The sequence below is a fragment of the Oryzias latipes genome, chromosome 24 (assembly GCF_053564925.1).
Source record: "Oryzias latipes strain Hd-rR chromosome 24, Olatipes_Hd-rR_3.1".
Classification (NCBI taxonomy): Eukaryota; Metazoa; Chordata; class Actinopteri; order Beloniformes; family Adrianichthyidae; genus Oryzias; species Oryzias latipes.
The window spans coordinates 5,191,263-5,204,076 of record NC_136260.1 but is presented as its reverse complement, the minus strand read 5'-3'; the positions used below and the strand labels follow the sequence as shown (position 1 = coordinate 5,204,076).

The window sequence follows — 12,814 nt, the reverse complement described above, 5'->3', positions numbered from 1 at the left end:
TTACCACATGTCATAATTTGACAATAATGATGGACTTTATTATGATGGTGGACCTTTGAATGTGCGAAAGTAATTAGCATGTTTAACAACTCAATTTAATGAAAATATTCTCCATCCTGAAGCTTTAGGCATGCCTGTTTTGTGCAGCTCCCATGGTGCCAGCATTCAAATGTACGAAGCATTGTTTCTTTTTTGGGTAAACATTTTTAACCTTTTTATTTACATTTAAATTTAAGGATAAAAAAACAAAAAAACAAAGAATATATAGTTTTACAGTTAAAATAATTAGTTTAAAATACAGTAAATATCAAAAATACTATTAAATAAAATAACAAGAACAATCACTGGTTTATATTTCTAGTTTTTCTCACAGGCTAATGATTAAAAGTGGCAAAGTTAAACTTAACAATGTCTGAAAACCTGGTTGAATGCATAAGTCAAGAAAAGAAGGAAAAAAATAACAAAAGAATGACAAAAAATGCTCTCTATGCAATATCTGTTCTAGTTAAAAATGACAAACAGCTTCTTCATGGTGGTGAATTCTGGAGTATGTGGAATTCCCAAAAGTCTTCGATGGTTTCACACATTCTCCATTATACTACCTCTCAGGGGTAGGGTTAGTAGGATTATTCAGCTGAAATCCCTCTACTGTTACCCCAGGTGTTCCCCAGGGCTCCGTCCTGGGGCCCCTCCTCCTTTTTGTGTACTTCCCTTCATTCATATCCTCTGTAAACATTCTATACACTTTTATGCAGATGACATCCTGCTCATCCTGTCATCCTCACCAGAATGACCACCTCTTCTCTTATTTACACATTGGTATTTATCAGAACTGGGTTTACCTAAAACTTAACAGATAAAACAGAGGCTTTACAAAAAATCCAACATCATTTCCTTTTTAATTGATTCCCACTCTGTTTCTTCCGCCTCTTAAGTGAAGATTCTGGATGTGATCCTTTTCTTTAAAGGACGTTTTCTTTTCATTTTCATATCAATAACATTATCTATGCAACATTAATGGGCTTACCCATAGTCCCCCTGCAGTTCTTATGCCTTATCTTTTGGATTGGTGCAACTCTCTTCTCTTCAGTATCCCTCAAAACTGTCTCCATAAACTTCAGTTGGTCCAGATTTCAGCACCTCGTTTCTTTTCTAGAACCCTCTATATCTATCACATCTGTCCAGTTCTTTGGAAGCTCCATTGGCTCCTAGGTAAGTTTTGAATCAAGTTAAAAGTGTTAGAGCACCTTTAAAACCCTTTACAACCTTGCTCCTGCATTCTTGTAGTGTTCTTAGATCCACTTCCTTTCTTCATTTGTTTGTCCATGTGTTTTCGTCTCTCCACTATATGGAGCATAGTTTTTAGTTGCTCTGTTGTCTGGTTCAAGAACTCACTTCCCTCAGACATCAGAACCATCACTTCGGTCACTCCTCTCAACTCCTCACTCAGAATGCACCTGTCTAAAATGTCCACAGACATCACTGTGTCTCACATGTTTCTGTTTTACGTAGTTTATTGTTCTGTTAAACAAGTGAAGTAAAAAAACGGTTTCCAACAAAAATCCCAATCACATTGCCTGACTATATGAGCGAGAAAATGAAGCTTTGCTTTGCATTAAACATGTGTTTAATGCATGTAGCAATGTATGTATGTAGCAAACTGCATTTAGGAAAAAGGCATGCTAAACTGTGGAGAAAACAGAAGTAACACACTTTGCTTAACAATTTGGTTTCACCTGATAAACTGTGGGGAGCTCGTTCCCATTGGCAGTGAAGGAGACCAGACCGGTGGCCAGGTCTATCAGACAGCCGATCTCCAGATCAGAGTTGGAGCGGCTGGAGGAGGACGGGCTGACGGCGTCTGCCGCACACACCATGTAACAGTTACTCCTCTGAACACTGTGACACAAAAACCGCAGGGAGAGTGAAAAAAAGGCCCAACAAAACACCGTTTATGATATTCATGTAACATATTTATCTCAGTCACCATTGAAGGAAACTTAGTATAGTTTTAAAAACATTTTATTTTTAAATTAATTAATTTAGTGGTATTGTGAGAGTTTTGTCTTGTCTATTCATCTAATACTTGGTCTTAAAACTTTATTTTTTCTTTTTTGATATTCATAAATATTTCTATTTTTTAATGTAATTTCCAGCACTTTAAAGTCATTACATTTTTATTTTATTTTTTTGCCAATTGAAATATTTTTATAAAGTTTTTATACAATATCATACAACATGATAAATGACAAAGTATCAACAGTTTTGTACTTCAAGTTAATTGAAAAAAATACAGTAAATGTATTTTTGTCTATTTGTTTATGTACAATAAATAAAACATTTTCTTCCAGTTTAAAATCACTGACATTACAGTAAAATAAAAATTATGTGTGACCAAAAAAAACAATCCTTTTTAGGATAAAATGTAGACTTTTGTTAAAACTAGATACCAATATTAATTTACATTGACCTGTATATTTTATTAATAAATAAAGACTTAAAAACTAAGTTTTCGTTTAACCCTTTGCCGGTGACACCAATATAACACACTTTTTTAAGCAACTCCAACTGTCTGACCATTTCAGCAGCCCAGAAGAGCCACTTTTCTTTCCTGATTTGCGTTGATCGCTTCAGAACTTCATTACTGTAAATTGTTGCCTATCCACTCAAAGCTGCTTTTCACTGCTTCAGAATCCAGTAGTTTACTTTAATTGCATCAATAGTTAATGAGTTACAGTAGTTGAAAGAATAACAACACTGGAGCTAAAGCTACAGCTAAGCTAAAAGGTTAAAAAACATGGTGGCACACACAGATCCCACAGATTCAGGGGGTGAACTTGCCTCTCATGGACCCGCCCCCTCTCGTCTCCCAGGGTGACAGTAACAGTTTGTGTTTTTGCGAGGCTGAAGTTCTTGCTGTAATAGTGATAGTCAGGCGTCACCCAGCCTACCCACACGCAGGCGGGGTCCTGTCCCGCGAACACTTTCACTGAGTGGAAGTACTGTGGAGCAGAGAACACAGCCTGAGACGGGTTTCAGTTAGTGAAGCGGAGCGGCCCATACTGACTTACGGTTGTGATGCAGCTGTAATCAGCACCTTCTTTAGGAGGTTGGCTGTAGAAAAAAACAAAACCAAACTTCATAATGGCAGAAAAAGTTGGGCTCAGATTGAGAACTCAGATAAAGTTCACCAACAGGCTGACCTGAGCTTCACGGATTCATCCAGCATCTTGTCTGCAGAGTAGAACTCCACAGGCATGCTCAGTTTGCAGTACACCATGTCACTGTTGCTGTTCTGCGTACCAAATGTCTTATGGGTGACTTTAAGGCAGGGGGGACTGTCCACCGTCCCGTCGATCCTGGTCACCTAAAAAAAAGGAGAAAATCTTTACATCAGAGCAGCTGCCTCTATGAAAGTGATATCCCCATGGCAACCGTTGTTCTGTGAGTCAGGGTCCGATGAATAGACATTCTTGTTTTGTAGCGACTGAGTGTATTTTCAAGTTTTTCTGGCTGTCTGAGATGGCCACGCCCACTTATTAAACACAGTCACAAACAGGTTCAATAGGCTATCTTGACCGGGATGCTATGTTCCCATGGCAACACTGTTTAAAGGGCAGATTCAGTGATTTTATCATTCTGGGTTCAAACAGCCGCATACCTCGATGTGGGCGTGGTCCTGGGGGACATTGAAGAAGGTGGGCAGGCGTTTGCTGAACCACATGGTGATTTCTCTTTTCATGTTGACGCCGAAAGGTTCAAAGCCTTCCTGCAGACCACACATGGTGTAGTACTTAAAGGTGCTGGCGTCCTTCCCCAGGTTCATGCGGCCGATCTGAGCCATGCCAAGGCTACACACGGGGATGAAACCTGGAAACGGCACACTTTGTTAGCAGACACAGGCGAAGAAACAGAAGTGAGAGCCGTTTGCCGCGCAGACGGGTTTTTAATTTTACTCACACTTTACAGAGTTCTACCAACAGTTAATTCTGGAACAAATTCAAGTGTAATCATTTTTCCCTCCAACACAAAATCTGCACAAGTTATGGTAGAGCAATTCACACCACCTCTCTGTGGTTAATATAAAAAGATGTCAAAATGTTAGCACTTTTTTTTTGTGTAATAGGAAGCGTTTCGATTTAATGTTTTAGATTCAGTAAAATACAGAAAAAAAGTTGTTTTATATAATACTATTTCATTTTGGGCAAACAGGGTAAAAAAATAAAAAGGCTTACATTTATATACTTAAAACCTGTATTTCTACAAACGAGTGTTAAAAAATGTGTAAATGTTTCCTATACTAATAAAACAAAATAAAATGCAAACTAAAATAGTTAAAGACATTTCTAATTATATAAACTCAAAGTCAAATGATTTATACAAAAACATGACAGGATGTTAGACAGACAGATGAAAGGACGGACGGACGGACAGACAATTGGATTAAAGTGCCTCACCATCCTGGGTCTCAAAGTCAGTGAAGCAGAGCTCAGAGCCTTTGCCTGTGATCAGAAGTTCTCCATTCAGGGTGAAAATCATGGACTTGTCCTCCATGTTGATCATACACCCAACCACGTCCCCTTTCTTCCATGGATGTCCAAAGTAGCGGCTGCCAGTGTGCATCCGTCGGCCCTTCACGATCCCACAGACACAGGCATCAGGAAGTGACTGTTAAAGCTTGCATGTCCCTCAATGTGCCTCAGCATGATGTTTACCCTGTATCCGTCAAAGACATAGGCCTGGTCGTCTGATCCCAGCTCTACATCAGGTCTGCAGCCTGGTCTGGCCCAGCCAACTCGCATATCACCCCCACTCAGCACTTCAAATTCAAAGTACCACTTCCCCGTCTTCACGGCGTACGTCTGCTCCACACGGAAGAAGCGGATGGTCTCCACACTGTGATCATCCAACACATGCACCGCTGCCACCAAAAAAACAGAAAAAATGATCTGACGCGTCAAAGCTGAAAGGCCCAGCTTCAGACTAGAAAATTGAAAAGAGACTCACACTCCTGGTCCGGGGGGTCGATGTCATATCCATATCCCACTATGGTCCTGATGGCCTCCCTTAGACTGTCTCGGTTAGACTTTTTAGTGCGTTCATCCAGTAAAGCATACGGCACCAGGCGAGGATTTCGTCTGCTTTTCAGATCCTAAAACATTCCCAAGATCCAAGAAGACCAGAAGCAGCTGTATGAAGTACATCTCTGGAAAACTGTTATGACCTGAATATATTTGGTTTTATTAGCATAAAGATGGTCTTTAAAGAGATACTCTTTCTGAATCCAGAAAAAGAATCCAGAAATCATTTCATTTGTTATTTAATAGCCGCTTATGACAGTAAAACACAGTATTTTAGAATCTTCGCTCTTTCCAATAAAAATTTGGCAGTAAACATAAAATGCTTTAACTCCTCTATAGCCTTAAAGTCATTTGGAGTTCCACTGGGTTCAATTTGGGGGCTTCTTTTGCTGATGTTTCCATCCAATAGGTTACAACCAGGTGAACAGATAAGTACAACATTTCATTTCTTGCACAGCAGCACCTTAAAAAAGTAATTTATGGTCTTATGATATACTAGCAGGATGGCAAAAAGCCTTTTTTCTGTTCGGAGTGCCAGATTTGCCTTGTTTCTCTCCAGCCTGCTTAGAATGAAAAGGGAACAAATAATTCCCAACTCTGTTTTTTTGTTTTGTTTTGTATCTATTGTTTTTATGAAACCCAATGTAGACCCGCTATATTTTACCCAAATTTGGTTGTTTTTTTTAGTTTTATAGATAAAACTGAGCATTCAGGTCAGAGGAACTCTAGAGGACTGTCACTTAGATGATGATTAGCTTCCTGCAAACTTTCAAACTTAATTCTCACTTAACCTTTGGTGAGAAAGGCAAATATTTATGACAGACGGCACGCTGCTATTTAGTTCCTATCCATTTAACTTATGTGCCATTCCTACTGCAGAAACATCTGCAGATTCTGGATGGATTCTGGTTCTTCCTCTGTGTATTAGCAGGAAGTAGCGAGAAACTTCCTCTGCTGTAACTCAGAAGCTTTTCAGTGAGCATGGAAATTCAGAAAACAGTTTTTAAAAAGACAACAAAAGCATGGTTTAACACAGCCAAGTTTGTGCTGTAACATGAGAACAGAACGGATATGTCTGTGTTTTATGAACTTGTCCTTTTTTTGGTTCTTAATCTCTTAAGGTTCACCTAAGAAAAGCTTTTATCAGTCTGTGGATAAAGATAATGTTACAGCAGCAGCAGAGCTTTTGTTGTAGTCAACTCTAGATTAGGGGTCAGCAACCTGCCGTTCCGGAGCCGCATGCGGCTCTTCATGCCTGTGCTGCGGTTTTGTAAAATAACTATTATGTTCTAAGATTGTGGCAGCGCAGTGCTTTTTATACATAAGTCTGGTATTGGATGGAAAGTTCTTTTTAAAAAGTCAGTACATGTTGAATGAGAAGTGAATAAAAGTCTCATCATGCAGAACCACTCCAGGTCGTATGTGGACCAGCTGTTGTATTTTGGTGAGCATGTCTGAACCAGGAGCGGGTCGGAACCAGGCGTGCTGCTCCTCCCTGGAGCTTCTAAGTGAAGTTCTATTGTGACTATAACTACAGAGTCTCAAATGTGGCGAGACATCCCAGAATAAACACGCAGCTTTTGCCCAAAAACATCCTGATCCAGATTGGAAAAAAGATGTTTGTTGACAAAAATCTATTGGAGAAGCGGATTAACTGCTAGTTAATTACGACATATTTGCAAGTTTTGCTGCCTCTCGGGAAATTGTTCTCATCTGAACCCATTAAATGACAGGGGATACAAAAAATGAACATCTCTTCACGAACTTTAAAAATGAGTGACATAATGCCATTCACTGGAAACACCGGGTTTTCCAAAGGGTGTTCCGGCTCCCTGTGTTTTAATTTCTGTGGGAAACTGGTCCAAATGGTTTTTGAGTAGTAAAGGTTGCCGACCCCTGATCTAGGCAATAAAATCCTCATTGGTATCTATGCATCGGCTGTTGGAAAATCTCTGTCAAACCTGTTGGATGCCGTAGGTCCATCCTTGTTTTATTCGGTCTTTGGCCCACACATTATGTGCATTCTCGGCCAGTTTATCGACCAGAACCTCTTGACCCGGATTCAGCTTGACGTCAGAGAGTTCCAGTGGTGCAGGCTTGTACCCGTTTGACATAATGTAGCTGCAGGTGATGAAGAGATAAAGTTTAGACTGAACAGTCTAGAAAAAGGAATAGACAGTGTAAGCTAAACTGAAGTTCTTAACTCTTTGGGCAGTTTGATTTTCTTCAGATCGTCCTCTGCGTTAACATTAACCTGGGCAACATGGCATCCCAGAGCTAACAGAGTTCTGAGGAGAAAGGACAAAGTGTTGAAGGATCAATCAGATATTTAATGTCAGAGGTGCTGAGGACTGGAGTCCATGACATTAATAAGCTTAATATTAATTTCACTACTTGGGCTGACCCGTCCTTTTAAGCCCTGAACAGGGGGGGAAACAGGAGAACAACACTACGGTTGAGAGTAGAGAAAACAGCAACATTTGAAAAACATTAGAAAATTCCAAATTACTTTGATTTTGTTTTGGAGCTCATTCGCTTTTAGGTTCCCATTGGCATTTATGACTGCTCCTGAAAATAAAGGATAATTCTGTTCAACTTTATACATCATTTTTTACGGAGAAAACAAGTCTTTTAGTGCTTTTTTTATCGGTTTAGTGAGCAAATGTGCAGCAACTGGTTTAATTTGTTGTTAAAAACACTCCCTGCGATGGAAAACATGTAGACGTCAGTACAAAGCATGGATATAATATTAGAAATTGGTGAAAAAAATGTCTAAATCATCTTTATTTTTTCCCACGCTTTTATTTTTTTGTCCATTAACCCAAAATTTTTAAAGATAAATTTGATTTATACTTCAGACTGGTTAGTATGCAGGCTAGACCCAACTTTATTAATCCCACAGGGGATTTCCTACAAGATCAAGAGTAGACATAAAATTTATGATGCCGCACTGCGTGGGCTGAACCGTGTAAATAGGATTGAGCAGACAGGAAGTCTTCAAGGTTTGATTAAAAGCCATATAAAGAGTTTTACGGGAGGGAACTGATAAAAGTATGAATGTCTTTCTTGAGGTCACAGTAACTCCACAGAGACAGAATGAAGTTTGAAAAGTGAGGCCGATAAGAGCTTGACATCTGCTTTTGACATTTCAACACTTGTCAAACATCACGCTGACCCTCCTAAAGGAGTTGCTAAAGTGAAAGGCCTGGAGCAACACGACAGGACAAAAAGGAGACAGAACGGAGTAAATTCAGTGACAGCTAGAGTCTACTCTCATCTTCACTAAATCCTCCAAAGAATTTGGTATGAGGCAGAAAGAGTCACAATCAGCAGACAACAATGCTGTTGGAAAAGACGGCGCCACAGGGCATCATGGGAACTAGAATGATCATGAAATAACAACTTTAATATTAGATCATTTTTAATCCTTTATACATACAACATACCATCTTCAGAAGATCAGGTTCTGTGCTGTGTATATATTTGTCCCCGGCTAGGTCTTAACATAGTATACTTGTAAGTTGCTGTGAGTAAAAAGCTAAAGGAGATACCAGATATTTACAAAAACCTGTGTCATTTTCTAGGACATAGTGTCTGCAGAGCGGCAGGAGTTCATTAGAGTTTCACAAGGGGACCCAACATGGGGTCTCCTTGTGCCAGTCCCAGCCCGGATAGAATACATGGCTCTGTCAGGAATAAGGTTGTGGAACTGACAAAAAAGTGAATAAAACATCCCATCTTTATTTAGAACTACAAATTCACTTATTTTACTATAAAAATTAGCCATAATTTCTCACTTCTAAATGATAAGTTAATACATTAGCCTATTTGAGTCTAGGCCACATGTCCTACCATAATTAAATCAGAACTATACTGATTATTATAGTGTAATTAATTCAATTAGCCTGGACAGACATGATGAATGATGAATGAGCTGTGGAGCTAAAAATTCCATCATTAGAAAAAAGACTGGCTGTAAATGAAGGTTATTCCTTCAGCTCTCAGTACACGGATCCTGAACACCCCCTGATTTTGTTGGGGCCTTAGCAAAGAGACTCACGATGAGCATGTGCAGAGATCATGGCTTCCTGTTTTATGAGCAACTCTTTAGAACCAAGCAACAAGCTTCTACAAAGAAATTTGAATTTAACTTTAGTTGTATAGCACTTTTTCTGCTACAACACATCTCAAAGTGCTTTCCATGATAAAAGAGATATTATTAGGTAGGAAACGGTAGTTAAAATACCAAACACATAAAAACCCAACATATATTCACATCCCACAAGTACAATCAATATTGGATTAAATATTAATAACAATTATAAAATCAAATTAAAACATGTGGATATGTTAATGTAAAAGCTTTACTAAACAGATGCATTTTAGGTTTTTTCTTTAAAACCTCCCCAGTGGAGGAAGCCCCCACGTCTTCAGGCAGGCTGTTCCACAGCGAGGCCCACAGAGCTGAAATGAGGCCTCGCCGTGGGTTTTAGTTCTGACTTTTGGGACCACCAGCAGACCTGCAGACCAGGGGCCTCTTTTATAAAACTTTGCGTAGGATTTGCGTCAGAAGTGGCGTACGGATGAAACATAGGACGTGCGTACGCTCAGAAATATTCGGATTTATAAAACCGTGCGCACGCACATCCTACGCATCTTTCCCTTAATAAATCACAACCAATTCTAAATGCAGCGCAGCTTTTTGCGGCTTCATGACACGCCCATAGTTGCCCATAAATAGTCCGCGAAACGCCCACAAATGAATATTCATGTCTTGCAAGATCATGGCAAACACCGAGAGGAAATCAAAAAAACGTAACTTCACTCAATGTGAAGTAGAAGTTATCGTTGGCGAGGTGGAAAAGAGGATAAAATGTTGTTTGGAGGGCACAGTGTGGGCATTACTAATGCCAAAAAGGCACTTGAGTGGCAAACGGTGGCAGACGCCAAATGCTGTAGCCTCACAACCTCGGACCGTGGCCGAAATGAAAAAGATATGGTCGGACATCAAAGTCGAGGCAAAAAAAACGTCTAGCGCTGCATCGCCAGAGTGTCTCTGCCACCGGGGGGGGCACCGGAGCGCCAGATGCACCGGGTGACACGCGTGGTTCCTCCGAGTGCTCCGGTAACGCCGGGCCCAAAAGCCCGCAGAGGTCCAACAGGACGGCTCGAGGAAGTCGGAACCGGTTCATAAGCCACTCGTCCTCGTTTGCCAGCAAGTCTTCTTGCTGTCTAAAGATGCGTTCACTCTGAATTCTTCCATTTGCCACATCTTCTAAGAGCGCAAGATCAGCCATTGTGCGTCATTACGCATTGTGATGGGGCATTTTATTTCCCTCCATTTAATTACATCTGACAAGCTACAGATGTCAGTAATAATCGACGTGGAAATGGGAAATTGTTCCGCGCAAATGTAATTTCTTGTTGCTTTCTGAATGGTTGAGACATACGCCATACATTGTTTTATCAAAAATAAAACAAACTAAAGGCATATGCATGAATACCTTAATTCTGTAGCTTATGAAGAAATGTTTTACTATGAAAACAACTTTCCCCAGTGGACAATTAAATACGTCTGTCTGTCCGCCCGCACCTATATCTGCTCCGCCAGACGGACACATTAACGAGAATATCAGTTTTGTACATTATTTCGTTCTGTTAACTATATTATTTATGAGGATGAATTGCACAACATGCCAATATTGCAGGACATATTTCACTTTTCTTTTTCCAAATATGTGTTTATTTGAATTTCTGTTGTAATTTTCGTTTGATTTTCTTTGTTTGTTTCACTGCTGATCGATCCTCCAACGGGTGTTGGTGTAGCTGTTAATTGTAAGACTTGCTTTGTGAAGTCTTCATGTTATTTCTGAGAGGCAGTATTGTCATTTTCACTTTCACGTGTTTCTTCCATCTGCCGACGGCGTCGCCGTTTCTCATTTCACCCGTTTTTGTGCGTACGCCTGGGTCAGAGCTTGCGTGAAGGACTGCACATTTTCCCGTTAATTTTGCTTTTTATAAATCTCAACTATTGCGTAGAGAGTGGCGTACGCCTTCTTTTGTGCGTACGCAACGTATATAAATGAGGCCCCCAGACCTGAGAGCTCTGGGAGGGTCATAAACTCCCAGATCTACGGCCATCAGCCTGATAAAAATGAAAGTCCAATTTTATGTTAACTTTTACAAACTAACAAAACAAATTCAAAATTGATCTTAAAGCTGACTGGGAGTCAGTGCAAAGATTTCAAAATTGGAGTCATGTACTCCTTTCTGGTTCTAGTTAAAAGGTGTGCAGCCGAGTTTTGAATAAACTGCAGTCAATTGATATTATTTTTCTTAATACCAGAAAGAAGAGCATTACAATAATCTATTCTAGATGTTATAAAAGCATGGATTAATATTTCAGCACTGGCGTAAGGTAAGATCTGCATCTAAAATTACAATAAGGTTTTTGACTTTACTGCACCATTCAGATTAAAAGTTAATAAGGAGGACTGGACTCTTTTCTCTCAGCTTCAGGACCGACAATTAATCAGTGATGGGCTCCAACACCTTTAGAACCTCATAATTTATCAAATCAATGTACAAGCCATCTCAACACATAAAAGTTGTCACAAGCACAGGTCTAATTTCAATCCTAATCTGGTTCTTCTGGAACAGCATCCAGCAGGAAGCTGCAGCATAAATAGACAATGAGATCATTTAAAAAGTGTTTACTTTAGTGTTTCACTGGACATTTGCAGGTTGTAGTTCCTTTCAGTTTCAGGCAGTTTGGGGAAATCCACAAGACACGGATGCTGACGCTTGTTGTCATCCCGAACCTGAGGAGGAAGCAGACAGGACTCTAGAAAAGAGGACACTCTCAGATATGAAAACCCCTCTGAAGCAGGATCTTCCCAGATTGAATTGTTGCAGTGGGTTCAATCACCTGCTGACTGCAGAAGATGTTTAGTAGAAATTTACTGTCGGGCTCTGTGAGGACACTGCCAAAACCCAAGAAATAAAACACTCTGCTCCTGATAACAGCAGGAGTGAAGGCAAGGGCAGAAGATCTATCCTTAGAGCCAAAATCTGCAGCTTTTTTTCCCTAAAAAGTGCAAAGTCACTGACCTCATTAAGTCTGTTACATCCAAATGTAATGCAAAGCATCTGTTAGAACCCTAATGCTGTCCTTGATCAACTTGAAGATGCTGGCTTAACCCCCAGAGATCTTTCCTTCACATTTAATCAATGTGGATGTCATAGCTGTGGAAGGATGGGCAGCCATTATGTTGCTAAATTGCCTCGGTTTCAGCAGCCTGAGTGGAGCCACAGTCTGTGGTAACCGCTGCATACAGGAGGTAGCTGTGTGTGATCAGACTCCCAATGCTCTAATCTGCAGGGAACACAAAGGGACTCGTAGTGAAACGCCTTCAGTGTGGAGACGGTCAAAGCCGTCAGGTAGATCGCGTTTTTCACAGGCCTCTCTGGGCAGGTTAAAGGTCAAAGTATGTCTAAAAGTGATCAAGGCTTTCTCTTTTATGGCAGGACCAATATACTGTAGCAAAATCTACAAACACACATTTGGAAAGATTAGGCCAAGTTCAAACCAGACCGATAATATCAGCAACTGTTATGCACGGCGATGGAGGGTTAATGGTTTGGGCTGGTTTTTGTTACCTAAGGTTTGGTTTTTCCTGTAATTTCTCAAACAATTGTCATTTATTTTTCTAAACATGAATACAGTTTAACCA

The 12,814-nt window shown here is 40.1% G+C and overlaps 1 protein-coding gene across 5 annotated transcripts in view; it reads right to left on the bottom strand.

Annotated features, from left to right (window-relative positions):
* The window catches only part of LOC101159404 (ryanodine receptor 3), a 145,254-nt gene that overhangs the window by 66,038 nt on the left and 66,402 nt on the right, over nt 1–12,814 (bottom strand). For all 5 annotated transcript variants that reach the window (XM_020714741.3, XM_020714743.3, XM_020714742.3 and 2 more), the window contains 11 exons: nt 11,799–11,902; nt 7,286–7,369; nt 7,043–7,202; nt 5,008–5,152; nt 4,716–4,921; nt 4,458–4,632; nt 3,662–3,870; nt 3,204–3,367; nt 3,072–3,114; nt 2,842–3,002; nt 1,737–1,899 (listed from right to left, as the gene is read on the bottom strand). In XM_020714741.3, coding sequence (XP_020570400.2) covers nt 1,737–1,899; nt 2,842–3,002; nt 3,072–3,114; nt 3,204–3,367; nt 3,662–3,870; nt 4,458–4,632; nt 4,716–4,921; nt 5,008–5,152; nt 7,043–7,202; nt 7,286–7,369; nt 11,799–11,902 — 1,614 coding nt within the window. The remainder of the gene's footprint in view (nt 1–1,736; nt 1,900–2,841; nt 3,003–3,071; nt 3,115–3,203; nt 3,368–3,661; nt 3,871–4,457; nt 4,633–4,715; nt 4,922–5,007; nt 5,153–7,042; nt 7,203–7,285; nt 7,370–11,798; nt 11,903–12,814) is intronic.